Raw genomic sequence first — 20,698 nt, 5'->3', positions numbered from 1 at the left:
CTTCCTAAACATTAGTCTCAAATCATCAAATGCCTATTATAAAATTTAAACTAGATATGCCATAGACTTTTCAAACTCAAATTTAACTCTTTTCCCATAAATTCCTCTTCTGAACTTCCTTATTTTTGTGGGGGTACTACCATTCTTCTAGTCACTCAGATTTGCAACTTGAGTCATGCTCAACTCTTCACTCTACCTCACCTCACACACCCAATCAATTGCCAATTTTTGTCAATTCTATATCCATGACATAGTTCACCTATTTCTCCTTTCAGCTCACATAGCTAACACCCTACTTCAGGTTCTCATCATCTCTTCCCTGGATTACTGCAGAAACCTTCTAGTTAGTCTCTTGGCATCTCCTCTCTCTAATTCAACCTCCACATTTCTGCCAGGGATTTTCATAAAGCACAGGCACGACCATGTCATTCTGTTGTTGCTCAATAAACTCCAAGCACTCCCAATTACTTTTAGGATCTAACAAATTCCTCTGGCTCCAACATACCTTTTCAGGTTTATTATATAAAAGTCTATGGCAGAAAAGAATCTATCCTATATCAAATTACAATTTAGGAATTGACAACCAATTTCAATTTGAGAAATCATGAAGTATTAGTGGCAATAATTAGTTTTGATCAACTTGGCAAGTCTTTATATTATTAAGAAACTTATTATTTGAAAATAAACAAGGCAAGATCAGTTATAAGAAGAAAAGAAGAGAAGAAATATATGCTAATTTGTGATTAGGATTCAGCCATACAGTCATTAACAAATAAATAATGTTTGAAAAAAAGATATATAACTTCATTTTCAATTTCTTAGGGTCTGAAAACTATGCCATCAGAGGGCAAACTCCAGCAACAATACAGAGTCATATTAATGATGTAGTGAGGTACTGAAATAGAACTGGAGATGCTATACCATTATCATGTTTAAGAAAGAGATAAACCAGGTAAATCAACGTTTAAAATTTTTACTGCAGAATAATAACTATCTTGGGAGTTCATGATTATGATTATTAAAAGGCATTTACACGGTTTTTTTAAAGTTTGCAAACCATTTATAGCCATTATCTTATTTAAGCCTCAATCTGTGCCATATGTATTATAGGTATCATATCTGTTTTTCAGATGAGGAAGCCAAGGATTAGAAAATTTAAGGGGTACTCTCAGTCACATAGCTAGTAAAGGGTACAGGATCTGAATCCAGGTTTACCTGACTCCAAGCCTAGTACAATACAGACACTTTCTCCTTTACATAGAGAGCCCCATTCTGCAAGAGAGGGGGGAGATTCTCTGAAAGGTCCATTTACTTTAAACAAGAACTGGCTATATATACTATGCCATGATGGCCAGAATGTAATTGTTACATTGTTTTTATGAGAAATTTTGAAAGATTTTACTATTCAAAATAACCCATCAAATTACTAATTTCACAATTTTGACGTTCTCTTTTTCTTACAGAAATGACTAACCCTGTACTGTAGCTGAGATCAGAGAGTGTCATATTTAATTAATCAAGTGTCCTAGTTTGAAAGCAATGGGACAAAACCAGTTCATTTTAAAAGATGGAAAGCCCTCAGAAGATACCTAATTGCCTAGTACTGGCATATTCTGAAAGGAGAGGGGATAAGTGTTTTTCTTTACCACAGACAATATTATTCAAACGCAAGTCAACTGTTGAACTACACACTAAAACAGGTAAAATGAAAGCTTCTGATATTTTAACATCTAAAAATATTTATAGGATCACCAGTTTAAAGCTAGAAGGGACCTGAGAGGTCACTTAGACCAACCTTCTCAGTTCAGAAATGATGAAATTAAGGCTCACAGTGGTTCAGTGACTTACCTGGTCACATAGGTAGAAGTACTGGCAGTGCCAGCATTTGAACCTAGATCTTCTCTCTGACTCCAGGTTGAATGCTCTTTCTACTACAATGGCCCTCTGTAACTGCTTTTCCATGAGAGAATATATAATCTTTACTCTTTAAGGTTGACTATATACTGAACTTTGATTAAGTAACAGCCTACAGGTTAGGAAGTTATTTACGTACCTAGACGTTAAATAACAAATAATAAATTTCCTGCCTGCAAACCATAAGACTCCTATAATTTTTATTCCAGGAAAACATGCAAGAGGACTGTTTCTTTAATATGTATTTCAATCATGTTTCCTTTTGCTTTTATTTTTCTAAACCAATCATCTAAACTAAACATCTAATCCTTTTTTGGGGAGAAAAACTGATACTTCAAATGCAATAAATTCTGTTTTTAAATAAAAACACAAACTTACAGAGTTGCAAAGAACCTCAGAGGTCCTCTGTAAAAAGAAGGAGTCGCATTAGACCCTCTCTGGACCCCACAGAGGTAAATTGATTTACCTGAGATCACACAGGTAGTAAGTGGCAGAGCTGATATTTGAACCCAGGTGCAGATTAAGCATTCATTCCATTAAACCCATCATAACAGATTCAAAGGAGACTGTTTCTTGATACACTGTCAATGAATCAAAAATTAAGTACTCTCTAAATGCAGACACAAGAAAAAGTGTAATAGAATGAAAGAGTTCCAGCTCCTAGAAGAAGCCACTGGATCACATTTTGTTTTACTCTTCGCCAACAGCACCAGAAAAAGGAAAGCACCAAAAGGTGAGGTTTCTGCTTGTCTTCCCAGGATCTGTGTGTGACTGGGGGTAGGGAAATGAGAGAAGTAATTCATTACTCTCTATTTACCTATCTTTAAACACCAGATTAAGTCTGCCTATAAAGTTCCCTGTGCAACCAAAAAATAAAATTCTCTGAACTCATTTACATTAAAATATAATGAACCAACTAGTAATAAAGGAGAAAATATCAGATTTCTTCCTGTTTTCACCAAACTTTAGGACTGGGAGGAACCCCACAGACATCATCTAATCCAACTTCTACTTTTGAAAGAGGATATTTTGATAGAGTCAAAGAAGTTAAGAACAGCATCAGCAGAAGATCAGAAAAGCAGAAGAAGGAGGTGGTGGTGGTACAAAGAAGGTTATCACTGACTAAAAGAAACTTCACAGATTTCACAATTTGCTTAGGGTTGGCCCTGTTTGTCCAACTGCACTCAAATAGTAGTAGTTCAACAAAGCATTTTTGTCTTCTGCAGCTGTGCATACGTGCAGCTTGGCAATAACTCTGATGCTTAGCTGTTTGATTTATGGAGTTTATTCATACAGCTGACTGTTACAGAGTAGCTTATTTCCCAGAGAACTGGTGTAAATCAGAATGGTGCCATGGGAAGAAGCATGGAATGTAGAGTTCAAATCGGACCCGGCTTTTAGTCACAGTTTGTTAGTTACTACACGTGTGACCTTGAGTAAATCACTTCTCTGGGCCCCAATTTTTTCATCTGTACAATAAGAGGATTTTGGTAGATTATCTCTAAGGTCTTTCCAGCTCTAAATTTTAGGATCCCAAGCATCACAAGGATAAGGATCAATGGCCAAAAATGATAATTATCATATTACTGAAGTTTGTTTTATGCTTAATAAATACAAAATTTGTTAATATTAAGTAGGTCACTACACTTTGAAAGAACAAAGCTAAAATTTCCAGTCCTTGGTAATGCTTTTACTAGAGTCAAAATCTAATCAACTAAACACATCACCTCTTAAGGAAAAAAAAGCATTCAATAAACATCTGTTAAATATAAGACTTGATTAAACTATGCAACATTTTACATTTGCTAGAACTCTACTGAATCATGGCACTGAAGTGACCCTGGATTCCCAAGACCTGAGTTCAAATCAGACACTAACTGTATATCTCTGAACAAGTCACTTAACCCAATCCACCTCAGTTGCTTATATGTAAAATGAGCTGGAGAAGGATAAAGCAAACCACTCCAGTATCTTTGCAAAGAAAACCCCAAATAGGGTCATGGAGAGTCGGCTACAACTGAAATGACTGAACAATAACAAAAATAATCTGCCTCAGTGGAGGGACATCAAATAAATTAGAGATCAATGAAGTTCTAAAGCAGAAATAGTATAACAGAGAGCACCTCCTATAATAACATATAAGGTCTGTAAGGCCAATAAATGGTGTCATTTAAAAAAAGCCATGTCTCCATTAAAGTATAATGTTACAAATAAATGTTACAATAACAGAATTACAAAATAAAACCTAGCTAATAGGAAATTTAAAAGTTGAAAATTTTTGTGGGAATACTCATTCACGTATGATTAGAACTCATATGCTTATACAATCATAAGAAAGCAAAAACTAACAATATTAGAAGCAAATTAATGCTATTCTAATTCTGGCAACAGTAAAAAGATTTAAAAATTTAATATAACTACGAAATAATATTATCAGTTATAGTAGCTCATGTAACTAAATAGCTATTGCTCAAATATGTCCCCGCCAAGCAAGATCCAATTTATACCACCTGAGAAAGTATCCACATCAGTGAGATCACAGACTCACAGAAATGCTGATGAGTTAAAGGGGCAATCAGAAATAACTGAGAAAAGTTAGAACTCTGAAAATGCATAATTCAGAACAGTTAAATAGTGGGGAAAGCAATTCAAAGTACAAGCTGGTATACAATTTTAAAAATAAGTTATAGACATTTTACGCAGCATAATTTATGTAATTCAGAAAGGGTATGACTGTAGAGTAACAAGCAAGAGACAACAAATCACACATAAAAACTGAGTAATTCAGTTAGCTAAAGACCAAAAAATGCATTAAAATAACACCATAAACAAACTCAGCAATTTCATATTATTATGTGTTATAGCAGGGGAAAAAACAGCTCAGGAATCTGGAAACCTAGTTTCTGGTTCTTTCTCTATCTAGAAGATAATCTTCTCATGTGACCTTGAACAAAATACAACTTCCTGGAAGGGGCAGATAGGTGCACCTATGTGGCACAGCGGATAAGGCACCCAGGTCTGGAATCAGGAAAATTTTTGTTTAAATCCAACCTCACCCACTTACTAGCTGTATGACCCTGGGTAAGTCACTTAATGTTATTTGTGTCAATCTCCTCAACTGTAAAACGAGATGGAGAAGGAAATGACAAGCCACTTTAGTATTTTTTCCAAAAACAAAACAAAACAAAAAAAAAACAAAACAAAACAAAAAAAAAAACCAAAGGAGGTCATGAAGAGTAGGACACGACTAAAAATGACTAAACAACAACAATAACAAAAAATGAGACTGAATTCTATGCTCTTCTCTAGTGTGGTCATAGAAGGCCCCATTAGGTGCTCTCAATAATTAAGTAACTAGCATTTAAAGTAAAAGAATACGTATTAACTGGTCCCGTTATAATTTCTAAAAAAAAAAAAATGGTCAGATATCATCACATCATACTGCAAAGGGCTATCCAGATTGTTAGGTGTACTAGAATTTCATTTGTTAACAAAGAACATTCTAATAAGTGAACCATGACTAAAGACTTGAAAATCATTTCTTAAGGGAGAATTTCATTTTATATGTGTTATATTTTATTTGCATGAGGAAAAAGGCCACATAGTTTCTAGTAATTCTACAAACTGAGACTAATACACTAGCACTGGGTTTGGGGGAGGTTGTTTTGTTATTTATTCATTTATTTATTTGAGACTGGGTCTATCTCACCGAGGCTGAAAAGTACAATGGCCACTCACGGAGCTCATCTCCAATACAAACCAACAGGGTTGTTTAACTTGCTGTTTTTTCAATCTGGGTTGGTTCATCCCTCATTAGGCAGCCTGGTGACTTCCTGCCCCCAGGAGCTCACCGTTTGGGCTGAATTTAGTGAGGAAAGCCAATCAGCTTTAGCCCCATGACAGCTCAGAACTCCCAAATTCCAACACTCCATTAGCATCAGATTCCTCAGCAGCAGGGATTATAGGCATGCACCAAATATGCCTGGCAATACATTAGTCTGAAGACAAACTACACTCTACAGTAAGATTTATTAGTATACTACTTGCTAGAATTTCTATTAGTCTACAGCATAATGATAACTGGTGTTCAAAATAATGAAATGATGACTATGAGGCACACTACAAGATCAATAATATATCACTAAATTATGTTTAGAATAATTTTTTGTATTAATTTATCTCATATTCTAATTCTTTGAAATTGATAATCTTTGATACTGTTTATTAATCAGATTGGTTCCTCATTCCATCAGGTAACAGAGAAGTTAGCACACAGTGGCTAAATATGTAATGCTGGCATTAGAGAACAAAGGCAACGCTCATGTGATAAGCTGTGACTTATCAAGATTTTACTATATATTTAGAGTACACCTGCACAACTTGCAGCCCACAGTAGCTTACAGCCACCAAAGGATTTCAGGCAGCCCGAGAAAAATGTATGGGAAAATATCTTTTCTATATAAAGGAAATCCATCGGCATGATACAAGCGGCCTGAGAGCCATAAGTAGTCTGTGGGCTGCAAGTTGTGCAGGTCTGATTTAGAGAAATGATTTGACCTGTGGCATTCTTGAATACATGTAATAATGAGGCATAATATCAAGTTCTGTGTTTCATTGTGTGGAAAAAGTTTTTGTTCATCACCAAGAAAAACCTAAAAACACTAATGATACATGACCTAGTTATTTTTATTCTTTTGACCTTTTGAACACCTTAACTACCACTTTATTTAAAGAGGCGAACTGGAAAAAACAAGACTGTTTTTTACTGAGATCTCTCCTAGTTTTTTCTTTAACTTACAGCTGGAGACTGAAAACGATAGTAGCAGAAAAAGGATGTTGTTGGATGAAATTTCAGCCATTCAAATATCAATATGCTTCTATTCCTAGGATCAATGAAGTCATTAACTTATTAAAGAACCTATTTGCTTGCCTTCTCTCAATTCCATTCCTGGAATTGATCCTCCCTTTCCCTTTTTCCTGCCCCCAATCTCCCTTTCTACCTTTCTTCAAACCAGAAAGTCATCTTTCCCTCCTCAAAATTTTCACAGCATTTTGTCTTGCTCTTCCTATGCATTTATCTCAGTTAACCCTGTATCAGTCATTGTGCAGTCTCTTTCCTCCTATTAGACTGTAAGATCCTTGAAAGGAGACACTGTGTTCCACCACAATGCCTACTTAGCACGATGCCTTGCAAACAGCAGGTGTCTAATCCACATTCACTGAAATTGAATGAATGACTGCAACTAAGGAGATCTCCATTAATGAGCTCTAACCATAGTTCACTGTGCATCTCTGAACACAGAAATGACACTCTTCTATATGTCAGATTTCTCATCTGTATTAATATGGTATTTAATAACTTCCAAATGATTATTTGGTATCTTTGTTCGAATTGTTTGATGTACTCCACAAAATGATGTTAGCTAGAGTAAAAGGGGGAAAGAAAAGATGGAAGGGAGGGGGGGAGGTAAAGGGAGAAAGGGAGAGGGGGAGAGGGGGACAGGGGAGAGGGGAGAAGGGGAGAGGGAGAAAAGGGGAGAAAGGGAGAGAGAGGGAGAGGGAGAGAGGGAGAGAGAGAGGGAGAGAGGGAGAGGGAGAGAGGGAGAGGGAGAGAGATGGAGAGAGAGGGAGGGAGAGAGAGAGAGAGAGAGAGAGGGGGGGGAGGGGGGGGGAGGGTGTGAAGTTCCACATTAGTTACATGCTGTAGCATATTCATACCTGTCACAGCTTTCTTTATTGTCCTAGGTACAGTGTTTTGATTCACTGGATATTTTTATTCCATGTCTTGTGGCCATAAGCAACGCTGATAGAACTATATTTTAAAAGATAGGACCTTTGTTTTCAGGGGAAGCTTAGGCTCATTAATGGAGATCTGCTATTTTCCAAGGCAATCCAGCCTGCTCTCCACCTCCTATTCAATTCTGAGCTGAACTTGCTGTTCATCTGCACCGCCTGTCCCAGAAAGATGGACCAATAAACAAGCTCTTTACAGGTTGTCCAAATGCACGTCACTTCCACACATGAAAGATAAAATGGCTGGAAAGTGATTGTTTCTAGTAGGCTCTGCCACAAAGTGGGGCTTGATGCAGCCAGCATCATCATGAAAATTTTTTTTTCAGTGCCTACCATGTGTATTGACTAAATGAAGCTTTTAAAATATTCTAAAGTATTTTTTTCCTAAGAAATAATGAGGGGTAGTGGATAGATTTCTGAACTCCAAATTCAGAAGTTTTCCAAAGACCTAAATTTGAATACCACCTCCAATACTTAACAGCTGTGTGACCCTTGGTACTCTTTCTAATTCTCAACTTCCTCATCTATAAAATGGGATTTATAGCACGTATTTCACAGGATTGCTCTAAGGATCAAATAAGAAAATGTATGTGGAGCACTGCAAATCTTAAAGCAATATACGTGAGCTATTATTATGATTAGTCACATGTAAGTGGTGTATTCCCAGCTATAGTCACTCATCTCACTGCCTACTAGGACGTTTAACACCCAACTGGCAAAGAACAAATGCTAAGTGACTTGTCTTCAATACTGTTTATATAAAACGTCAAAACACTGTTATTATACTGAAAAGACAATAAGGACTAATAATTCTCTGGAACATATACTAACTGATAAACCCTGCCATGATTTGCTCAACTTAATGTTCATAGACAAGAGATACAACATCTGTATATTTGTTTCATTTTTCTATAATTCTTGTCTCTGTAATCTTCAAATATGTGGCATTATTGAAAATATATTGTGTGCTCAACCAATAATTAATAATATTGATACCTATGAACCAAATGGATTGAATTTCAGAAATACTCAGGGAGCAAGAGAGTCCTGCTGCAGAAGTATGAGGAATATTCCATTAGCAATATTCACATATGCAGGGAAACTTGCTGTTAAGCACCATACAAAAAACTTAACACAGTACTAGGAAAAACCTATGTTTTACAAAAACACATCAAAATAAAATACCATGAACTTGCTGGAAGTTTAAATCAATCTCCAAAGTATTATTTCTTAAATTCATATTGCTCAAAACACTAATGCTATGCCAAACAATAACAACTTCCAAAGTAGAAAAGATGTTGGAGAAAAAAAAGTTATACCAAATAAAAGTGATTCTAAGAAAAGGTGCCACAATAATAACAAAGAATGTATATAGTCAGAAAATGGGCCAAGATGGTGGCTGGAAAGCAGGGACTAGCATGAGCTTCCTGCCAAGTCCCTCCAAAAACCTATAAAAAATGGCTCTGAACCAATTCTAGAACTGCAGAACCCACAAAATAGCAGAGGGAAGCAGGGCTCAAGCCCAGGACAGCCTGGATGGTCACTGGGTGAGGTCTATCCCGCACTGAGCTGGGAGGGGAGTGGAGCGGAGCAGAGCCCAGTGTGGGCGGTGCGGACCAACCAGATCAGGAGCCAGGCAGAGCGGGCCCTAGTGCCCTGAACCAGTGAGCTGTGGCAGTTGCCAGACTTCTCAACCCACAAACACCAAAGACAACAGAGAAGGTTAGTGGGAAAAGCTGCTGGCGACAGAGTGAAAGAAGGAGTTCACAGCTCAGCGGAGGTGGGGCAGCTACAGAACTACAGCTGCAGTTGCTACTGGCCCCAGGTCCACCTGGTGGGAGGAATTAGGTGGCAGATTGGAGCAGGAGTGCAGAGCCTGCTGAAGATCTGAGTCCAGTCTGGGTTGGGGGTTCTTGGGGAAGGAGGAGGCAGAAGGTGTGGCAGAGCTGCCTGTAGTAGCTCTGAAAACAACAGCGCATCCCCTCAAGCTTGGAACATAGTACTCTTTACTCTATAAGCAGTCATACCCCACTGAAAAACTCAAGGGTCAAGTAAAATGGCTGGGAACATGGCCAGGCAGCGAAAACACACCCAGATTCAGTCTCAGACTTTGCATTCTTTCTTTGCTGACAAAGAAGACCAAAACATACAGCCAGAAGAAGTCAACAAAGTCAAAGAGCCTACAACAAAAGCCTCCAAGAAAAACATGAACTGGGCTCAGGCCATGGAAGAGCTCAAAAAGAATTTGGAAAAGCAAGGTAGAGAAGTAGAGGAAAAATTGGGAAGAGAAATGAGAATGATGCAAGAAAACCATGAAAAACAAATCAATGACTTGCTAAAGGAGACCCAAAAAATTACTGAAGAAAACAACACCTTAAAAAATAGACTAACTTAAATGGCAAAAGAACTCCAAAAAGCCAATGAGGAGAAGAATGCCTTGAAAGGCAGAATTAGCCAAATGGAAAAGGAGGTCCAACGGACCACTGAAGAAAATACTACCTTAAAAATTAGACTGGAGCAAGTGGAAGCTAGTGACTTTATGAGAAATCAAGAAATTATAAAACAGAACCAAAAGAATGAAAAAGTGGAAGACAATGTGAAATACCTCATTAGAAAAACCACCGACCTGGAAAATAGATCCAGGAGAGATAATTTAAAAATTATTAGACTACCTGAAAGCCATGGTCAAAAAAAGAGCCTAGATATCATCTTTCAAGAAATTATCAAGAACTGCCCTGATATTCTAGAGCCACAGGGCAAAACAGAAATAGAAAGAATCCAGGGATCGCCCCCTCAAATAGATTCCAAAAAGAAATCTCCTAGGAATATTGTCGCCAAATTCCAGAGCTCCCAGATCAAGGAGAAAATACTGCAAGCAGCCAGAAAGAAACAATTTCAGTATTGTGGAAACACAATTAGAATAACCCAAGATCTGGCAGCTTCTACATTAAGAGACTGAAGGGATTGGAATACAATATTCCGGAGGTCAGTGGAGCTAGGATTAAAACCAAGAATCACCTACCCAGCAAAACTGAGTATCATGCTCCAAGGCAAAATATAGACTTTCAATAAAATAGAGGACTTTCAAGCTTCCTCAGTGAAAAGACCAGAGCTGAATAGAAAATCTGACTTTCAAACATAAGAATCAAGAGAAACATGAAAAGGTAATCAAGAAAAAGAAATCGCAAGGGACTTACTCAAGCTGAACTGTTTTGTTTACATTCCTACATGGAAAGATGATGTATATGATTCATGACACCTCAGTATTAGAGTAGCTGAAGGGAATATGCACATATATATGTGTGTGCATATATGTGTGTATGTATATATGTATGTGTGTGTACATGTGTATATGAGAGAGAGAGAGAGAGAGAGAGGGCAGGCACAGGGTGAGTTGATTATGAAGGGATGATATCTAAAAGAAATAAAATCAAATTAAGGGATGAGAGAGGAATATATTGAGAGATGGAGAAAGGAAGAAAGAGAATGGGGTAAATTATCTTGCATAAAAGTGGCAAGAAAAAGCAGTTCTGCAGGAAGGGAAGAGAAGGCAGGTGAGGGGGAATGAGTGAATCTTGCTCTCATCAGATTTGACCTGAGGAGGGAATACCATACACACTCAATTGCGTATCTTACCCTACAGGAAAGGAGGAGGAAGAAGACAAAAAAGGGGGGATGACAGAAGGGAGGGCAGATGGGGGAGGAGGTAATCAAAAACTAACACTTTCAAAAGGGGACAGGGTCAAAGGAGAAAATTCAACAAAGGGGGATAGGTTAGGAAGGAGCAAAACATAGCTAGTCTTTCATAAAATGAGTATTGTGGAAGGGTTTTACATAATGATACGCATTTAGCCTATGTTGAATTGCTTGACTTCTTAGGGAGGGTGGGTGGGAAGGGAAGAGGGGAGAGAATTTGGAACTCAAAGTTTTAAAAACAGATGTTCAAAAACAACAAAAAAAAAGTTTTTGCATGCAACTAGAAAATAAGATACACAGGTAATGGGGCACAGAAATGTATCTTGCCCTACAAGAAAGGAAGGGAAAAAGGGATGGGAGGGGAGTGGGGTGACAGAAGGGAGAGCTGACTGGGGAACGGGGCAACCAGAATATACACCATCTTGGAGTGGGGGGGAGGGTAGAAATGGGGAGAAAATTTGTAATTCAAACTCTTGTGAAAATCAATGCTGAAAACTAAATATATTAAATAAATTAAATTAAAAAAGAAAAAAAAAAGAATGTATATAGTCTTGAAACAAAGCCATCAGCAGTTATCTCTAGCAATAGGGAAGCAAATATTTTCTTGAAGCCAAAAAAGCAAGGAAATTTAAAACAGAAGCTAATAATTTGATAACCCTACTTAAGATTTATCAAATGTTCTTCATAATTTGAAAAGATCCTCTATTCCCCCCCACAAGTAAATTACAATATTATAAATAAACTCACTTGCGCTAAAAACGCCAAAAATAGAAACCAAACAGTGAAGACATTCAAACTGAAACAAAACACTGGTGCTGAGGCACAAGACTTTTTGATAATTTTAAGTGTTGTGATTAAGCTTTACAGAACACACAAATTCCCACCCCACCTTAACGTCCCTATTTTTGTCAAGGTAACCACCATCCTCCACATCACCCAGACTGAAAATTTAGGAACAATTCTTGCCACTACATTCTCCCTACATCACATATTCAATCAGTTGTCATCTTACTCCTCATTCCTTCCACATCTCTAGCATGTGTGTGTGTCTCTCTTTCTCCCCACCAGTATATCCACCCCAGTCCAGGTCCTCATTACCTCCAACCTGGACTATTCCAAATTGTACTCACTGCCTCAAGTGTGTCTCTGCTCTCTAACTCATCAACCTGAACATCTACCAAAATGATTCCTAAAGACATATGTCTAGCCATGTCACTTTCCTGCTCATGACTGCTAATAGAGTAAAATATGGGTTTCTCTGTTTGAAATCTGAGGTTCTTCACAATCTGGCTCCAGCCTACATGCCAAGACTCACTACACATGATTACTCTACCAAACTGCCCTACCTTTAGGACTCCTCATACACAACATACCATCTCCTATCTCTGAACCTTTGAACAGCTCATGCTGGGAATGAACTTCCTCCTCACTTCTGCCTCTCAATCCCTAGCTTCCTTCACAGGTCAATTCAAATACCATCTCCTACAAGGGGTCATCCCTCAAGTGCTAGTACCCCTGAAATTATTTTGTATATATATTTGCATTTACTTATAGGTGTTATGTCTTGTGTTCTGCCTCCCTGTAGAATGTAAGCTGCTTGGGGAAAGGGAACTTTTTGCCTTTGTATATGCAGTGCTAAATAAATGCTTGTAGACTAATCTACCCATCAAAAATGTTAGCTAAAATGGTACCAATGTTACCAATATTTGAGAATAAATATTATTTATATTATACTTTGGGAGTTCATTGTAAACTTGTCACAATAAATACCACAGTCAATGAAACACAACAAATATTTACTATCTACTTTGGATCCAGCACTACAGAATTATAAGACAAAATTAAAAGGATAAGAATGCCAAAAATCATAGTATGACCAAATTAGAAATTTACAAACCATACTTTTCTCTGAAAAAATAACTTCATTAAGGAACTCTAATTATGTCTTTGCTTACACTGATAAGCTTTCTGACTACATTCTTTCCACACTGATCTGTGATATCCATATTAGCTGATTTAAGCAAAACAAGGCCCAACTTGTATTATTACATCGTGGTGATTTATACAATAATCTTGTGGAAAACTGGTACCATCATAAATAATGAAAGGTTAAGGCCATTTTCTAATTACATGAAAAATAGAAGGGAAACATAGTAATAATGTTAAAGTTCCCCATATATTCAATCCAACTTCCTTGGAGGGAAAGATGAAAGAACTAAAAAAAAAACTATATTCTTGTTGCTACTCTCAGATGGAATAAAACTTTCATCTTAACAAGGATATACGTTCCTCAAAGGCTACCTCCATCCCATCAGGAAACTTTTGATCAAATATGTTCTTAGAATTTACAGCAGACATCCATACACAACTTTGTTGACAAAATTGTTAACTATACTTATGAAATAGAAGTATACCCCAATATCCAAATCCACATGAATTAATATAATTACTTACCTACAGTATACCAACTGGCATCTGTCAATTTACTGATAATAGCTTCCTGAATGGATCCATCAGGTGTTTTAGTTTCCACAATTGCTCCAACCTAAAGCCCAAAAGCCAAACATTACAGATCATCAAACTTAAACATTGCTCTTACCTTCTCAATTCCCCCCAGATATGAAAGTCTCCAGGAAAGAAAGTTACACTTTTAAATATTGATTTCACTATTTATGTACCATTCACATAATCTCATTTGATCTTCATAAAGCTGTTAGGGCAGATGAGGAAACTTGTGATTCAGGTAGTTTATGGGATACGGCCAGGACTAGAATCTGGGTCTACTGGCTTCTAGTCCTATGCCCTTTCTTCTACACCACAGTATCCAATAAATTTCTAAATATAAGAATGGTGAAACAACAAAACAAGTAGGCAAAAGCATTTTTAAACTTCTTTCTTGGAGATCAAAGTGACAATAAATAAAGGAACAAGAGATCACTTTCACATTCTGATCCACCAAAAAGCAGAAGGATGAACTGACTTATGCAGGCAGCATCCAGTCCTTTATGAATCAAACCACTGAAAAAAGATTATTATACCTTAATAAATTACTTTTTGGTTAATAAGGATGTTTCCTTATTAACAAAGGTCAAAAGATCATAAAAAACATTAAATGAAGATGAATCACTAAGTCAGGATTTCCTCCAAAAAGTGGCAAAAAATCAAAAGATGTATTTCCCTAAATATATTATCATGTAAGATTCAATATATGTGTGTGTATATATACATATATATGTGTATATATGTATATATACATACACACACACATATACATATATGCGTATGCACACATTTTAAGACAGAACAAAGCATTTGCAATAGCAACCCTAACTTAACGAAAATAGGCTTTTCAAACACTTGACTTGCCATCCTTAATTTCCATTACTGAAACAAAAAACTTTAAAAAGGCAAAAATCTAGCAGAGTAACACATCTAAAATTGTTCTTTCTTTAAAATGTCATTTAGTATCTCTAAGGATATAGCCATCTAGAAACACAATTTATATTAAAAAATACTAATATTCCATTTGATCCACTACTACATTTGTCTGAATCAGAGAATCCTTTTGATAATAATAATAATGAAAGTTAAGATTTATATAGTGATTTAAGGATGCAGAGTGCTTTGCATACATTGTCTCATTTAATCTTCCATGTAACCCCTGAAGTTGGTGTTATCATTACCCCAATTTACAGATGGGGAAACAGAGAGGTGAAGTCATTTGCCCAGGACCACACAGCTAGTAGGTGACAGAGGCAGTATTAGAACTTTGGTCTTCCTAGCTCCACCTCCAGCACTCACTCAGTCTTTGACACCAAGCTGCCCCCTTATTGAATAGGGCAGAATTTTTTCTCTTGGCTTAACATTTATATTAAAAACTGATAATTTTCCAACTCTTTTTACAAAAATGAAACCCAGGATGCTACAAATTTTAAGCCTTGAAATTTCAAGTATTATCTAAATTATACTGCATACATACTCTTAAAGGTCCTTTTACTTGATCATCTTGCACTAATTGTGTAGAGTTATCCTGTTTCAGGATTACCTGAAAGAATTTTGCAAAATAATTTTTTTACTTTTACAATAATGATGACAATATTCATTTAAAACTTACATTAATCACTGCAATGACTTAAAATGCTTTTTCATTTATCAACCAAACAGTCAACGAAGGTTTTGGCCTTCACCAATAGAAAATATAAAACCTGAGGAGTCAAGTTCGAATTCAAAATTTTTTAAATTTTCATTTTTTTTCATCTTGTGAAATAAACCAGAGTAAGAGAGAACTGTGATATATCATATAAACTGCTCAAAAATCATACTTGTTACATACTTTGTAACTATTCAAATCCTGTAAAATATACAGTAAACTGAATAAAGGATAAAAAAACTACATAGTCCCTGCTCTTAAGGAGCTTACAATCTAGTAGGGGGACATGATGCACAAGTACCCATAATATAAATTAAAATTATAAATAAGCAGGAAAAGTTAAACAAAGAGGGATGCGGGATTAGGGAAGAAGGAATCACTTACAGCTGAAAGGAAAGAAAAACTTCATGAAGGAACCTACACAGGGAGTTGAAGGAAGAAAAGAATTTAAACAAGGATGTGAAAGAAGTCTGGGTGCAGAAGTAGTGAGAGCCTAAACAAACGTAAAGACAGAAATGGGCAGAACAAGATAAGGAAATGGCTATCACGGTAGGAATGTAGATTGTATGAAAGAGAGTCCTATGAAATAAGACTGGAAAGGTACAATGAAGCCACATTATAGAAAGCCATGAACAACAGAAGTTTATATTTTAACCTGTCAACAACTGGAAACTCTTAGTTTTTTAAGCAGAAATAACCTGATCTGACTCATACATTAGTAAGATTACTTAGGCAATGGTCAAAAGGATTAGAGAGGAGAAACTGGAGTAAGATCATCTGAGTGTTGAAAATTAGTAGTCTAGGCAGAAGGTGATAGCCTGAATGAGGTAGCGGCAATATCACTGAAGAACAGGAAAGATATACATGACAAAGACTAGGAGAGCTTGACCATTCATTTCATGTGAGGGTATTGGGAGAGGGAAAAATCAAAGATGGCTTCAAGGTTTCCAGTATGGGAGGACAACATTGTCACTAACAGAGACAGGCAAAGTGAGTGGGAAATGAGTTCAAGTTTTGAAGATGGTGATTTGGAGGTACTGGCAGGATATTGAGAGTAAGAGGCAGCAAATAGTTAGAAATGGAGAACTGGAGCTCAGGTGTGAAGATAAAGATTTAGAAATCATCTGCATAAAGGTGATAACTGAGGCCATGGAAGTGGAGATCACCAAGGGCAAGAGTATAGTGAGAGATGAAGAAGGCCAAGGACAGAGACTTGGGAGATGCCCATATTAAAGAGCAGGAAAAAGAACAGAAACCAGGAAAAGAGGCTGAAAAGGAACGTTCATAGATGCAGGAAAACTAGGAGAGGAACATTCCAAAACAAGCACCACTATTGAAAAAAAGCTCTTACCAAAACAAATATACACAGCAAAAAATCTAAACAAGGTGAAGAAAAGAATCACCAAAATCAAAAAATATATCAGTCATTTTCTAGTATTAAAAGTTACAATTTTCATTTACAAAAAACAGTACTTCTAAGAAATGACAAAAAATTAAAAGCCTCTCAAAAACAGCTTAGTGACAATATTTCAATACAGTTGAAGTATTAAAAAATGGAAGTGTACCTTAGCTTTTGCTAAAAAAACAAACACATTTAAATTAACTCCTCAGCTCTACATATTCCCAAATGCTATTCTAGAGATTTCATCTACATACAGTTTGCGGAAAAATTTCAAAGGTAGATCACATAACTCAAATTTATATCCTATCCTGTAACAGTCATTAAATAGTAAAAGGGCAACTGCCTCCTTCGGAAAATCATACACATAACCTCTCTCTTTTCTTTTTCTTTCACAGGAATGTGTAATCTTTCCTTTCTTGTTCATTGTTCAAATCACAAACCTTTACTTGTGGGAACAAAATGGATTGTTGAAGTGATATGTTGTCACAAACAAGATTATTAATTTCAAATGACAGTAGAAAAAGCACATTTCTAAGTGAAATGTTTTGAAACTCAATGTCTAATAAAGAGAATGAAAATTAAAACATTCTATCAAACATAAAGCAATTGTAATTTCTCATTTCGCATTTTTAAATTTTAACAATGCACTGCTGTGGTTTTAAAGACATTACAATATTACAAGAATTAGCACAGCACAGTATCTTACACAAAGTGGGTAGTCAATGAAAAATTAATGATTTGAAGCAACTACACTCTCCTTCTATGTTCATCTTGAGTGCAAAAACTAAGTGTTAACAATTCTGACACGTCAGAAACAATACCTTAACTTTCACCAGCCTTTTCACAGTCTTAATCTTTGCCTCACAGAAGGCACCTCGGTACTTGGCACTGACATCAGTCCCCACTGTCAGGTAGGCAGGCTCATCTGCTGCCTGGTAAAAAAAAATAAATAAAGTTTAAATATAACTGCAAGGTTTTTTTTATATAAAACCTATATAAAATAGTAAAAACCTTTCCTATATTAAAAACTACAGATTTAGGTTAAGTACTCAAATTCAAGCATTTCTAAACAGTATTTGTGTTACAACAAAAATGATCCCTTAAAAAACTTCTGTCATGCCCCATTACAACATGCCCTGTAATTTATAAATGGAAAATATTAAAAGGGAGTGCACTGCCATTTTTTTTCCTCCAGATGTAGAGTGTCAAAAAAACTTCACAATATGCTTAAAGTTTAAGAATTCAGGAGAACAAAGTACATTAATCTTAGGGCTATACAGTTAAAGACCTGAAATGGTCTATATAACTTTTTATTGTTTTGAAGGTTCAAAACACTTAAATTCTCTTTGACACTCTACAAATTAAAACTATTAACACTATAAACGTTATCAGTAGGGACCTTTAATCAAATACTCATCATGTAACAAAAGATACAATGTAACAGCTGTAAATCAATGAATATCCATTCAACCTATTTTAAAATTGAGAATGTTATTTAGTCAATACTGTGCCTGAAAGCTGAAGTTGAAATGGAAGTCAGAACAGCTGATAACAGAGAAGTAAACTCATGCTCTTACACTTGTAACACTAAATTTTTTGCATTAATATTGTTGGTGTAAAAAAAGAAGCTTCCTCTGGAAATATCTAATTTCAACACGCTGAAGTGGCAACACAAAAAAAAAAAAGAAATAGATACTTCATTTTACTATAAACTCTAACCCTGATGTGAACATGCTTTTGCTGTCTCCTTTATACACAAATATTTTATGAAAGCTCAGCACTTATTCACAGAGCTATCTATATGCACACGCATTTTAAAATAGTTGTAGTATACTGTAGGTATGAAAATAATTTATTTTCCCAATTAGCTGGTCCAAACAACATTCAAATTTTTAAAGTGTCACTTTATTCATTTATTAAATTATGTTTACCTTCCTAAAGTTTTAAACTCTGAAATATCTGGAGCATTTTTCAAAACCTGCTGTCACTTTTCTTCCTGATAAAAATCACAGCAAGCATCAAGCATTTAGGAAGGTAAGGTTTAATAAATGAATAAAGCAATAAATCAATCATGAGTTTGATAAATTAACTAATTTTAAGAGCATATAAATTGGTAAAATTTTAGAACTGCTTTGGCAAAGAAGTGTAATCAAGAACATTTTAAACTATCTCACTATAAAATGCCATTTCTTTCCTATTATCCTTTGAAATGTTCTTTGTTGGAATTATCTTGGAAAAATCTTTTTCATTAAGAAGAGTTTAATAACATTTATTATATGGACTGAGCATCAAGCATTGTTTTAATCCAACCTCATAGATTTGTTGAATGATGTTATTTCTAAAATCCTAGAAAAATTGAAACCTCTCTCCACTAGGCTCCCTCCATCCCATTCCATCTCCACATACATTCCTTGCTCTTTGGGGAAACGGACAAACAAAAATCCCCTGAAACTCAAAGACAGGGCAAAAGCTTTACTTCTGCAAATGCTGGGTCTTTAGCGTTAAAAGAAAAATACTCTCCCAAAGAACAACAGCTCAGAGTCAGATCTCTTCTGTATGGAGTTAGAATTCTAGGGCCTTAGAAGGTGTCGAGAAGGATCGTGCACTTCATACACACTGATCGCTTCCAGACCGTTCAATAGGTGCTATTTTCCCCCCGACCCCTCAACGACTGACAAAGGAATAAAGTTTACACATATACATAAATACATATACACATATGCATATAAATATATCTTTTTTAAATTCTCCGAACAGAAGTCCCACTATCGAAAGCTCAAGAACGGGGAGGGGCAAGGATGACCCCAAAGGCCCCTCTCCAGAGGGGAGGGCCACGCTTATCCCGTTTACCTTCATTTTGGGGGGCGATCTAAGAGGTTCCAGCTCAAAGCGAAGTCTTCCGCAGCGCTGGATGAGTGAGGGAGGAAGAGAGAAGTGCAGTTAACCAACAACAGCCCGAGAAGCCGTCCGAGTAAACAAGCCCCGCGGGGAGGGGCACAGCCCTCGCTGTCCCAGGTCCGGGAGGAAAAGCAGAGGCCCAAGGAAGAGGGGGGGGCGGGAGGAGCCCCCAAACCAGTTTTCATGCCGCCCCTCGGCGGACTTCCCTGCCTCCGCCCTCTATCCACTTCCACCGGGGGAAAGTGAAGTCGGGGCTTCCTCCGAGTGCCACCGGTGCTGGAGGGGGGCAGGCAGGGCAGCACTTTCTGTTTCTCGGGCTCCTCCGGAGGGGCAGTCTCCGGGGCGGTCCGTGTCTCCCTCCGCTCGCCCTCTCCCGCCTCTGCACCCCCCCCCGCCCGCTCCTCGGCCGCTCCCCCCTCCCTCCCCTCCCGTCCCCTCCCCCCCGGTGCCCGCGGTGGCGGCGGCAGCGGCGGCGGTGTGTCACGGCGCCATTGCTCTGCCTCCACCAGCTCTGCACCATGTCAGGCAGGAGAAGAGGCTCGGGGTCCCAGAGGGGCAACAGCCGCCCTCGGCCCGAGAAAGGGGGAAAGGAGGAGGAGGAGGGGGTGGGGGGGAGTGAGGGGGTGGAGAAGAGGAAGGGAGGCAGCCGGGACAGGGTGTGGGAGGGGAGGAGAACCGCACAGTGGCAGCCACTGCCTCCTCCCTTCACCCGCCTCAACTTTTTTTGTGCCGCTCCGAGAGGCGCCGGTCGTCCGGGCCCCCACCTCGATCCCTCTGGTCCAGCCCCCGAACCCATTCGAGAGAGAAGCGCCGCAGAGTTGGGACCCCTCTCCCGGGAACAGCCC

General features: G+C 37.5%; 1 protein-coding gene across 2 annotated transcripts in view; it reads right to left on the bottom strand.

Moving 5' to 3' along the window:
* Positions 1-20,698, bottom strand: part of ARID4A (AT-rich interaction domain 4A) — an 83,119-nt gene that overhangs the window by 61,986 nt on the left and 435 nt on the right. For both annotated transcript variants that reach the window (XM_036734918.1, XM_036734919.1), the window contains exons 2-5: positions 19,806-19,862; positions 17,777-17,887; positions 15,383-15,448; positions 13,858-13,948 (exon numbers count right to left, since the gene is read on the bottom strand). In XM_036734918.1, the coding sequence (XP_036590813.1) occupies positions 13,858-13,948; positions 15,383-15,448; positions 17,777-17,887; positions 19,806-19,811 (274 nt within the window). In that variant the 5' untranslated portion in view covers positions 19,812-19,862. The remainder of the gene's footprint in view (positions 1-13,857; positions 13,949-15,382; positions 15,449-17,776; positions 17,888-19,805; positions 19,863-20,698) is intronic.

The sequence above is a fragment of the Trichosurus vulpecula genome, chromosome 8 (genome assembly GCF_011100635.1).
Source record: "Trichosurus vulpecula isolate mTriVul1 chromosome 8, mTriVul1.pri, whole genome shotgun sequence".
NCBI lineage: Eukaryota > Metazoa > Chordata > Mammalia > Diprotodontia > Phalangeridae > Trichosurus > Trichosurus vulpecula.
Note: the sequence above shows the minus strand (reverse complement) of the source record. Positions and strands in the feature narration are given on the sequence as shown.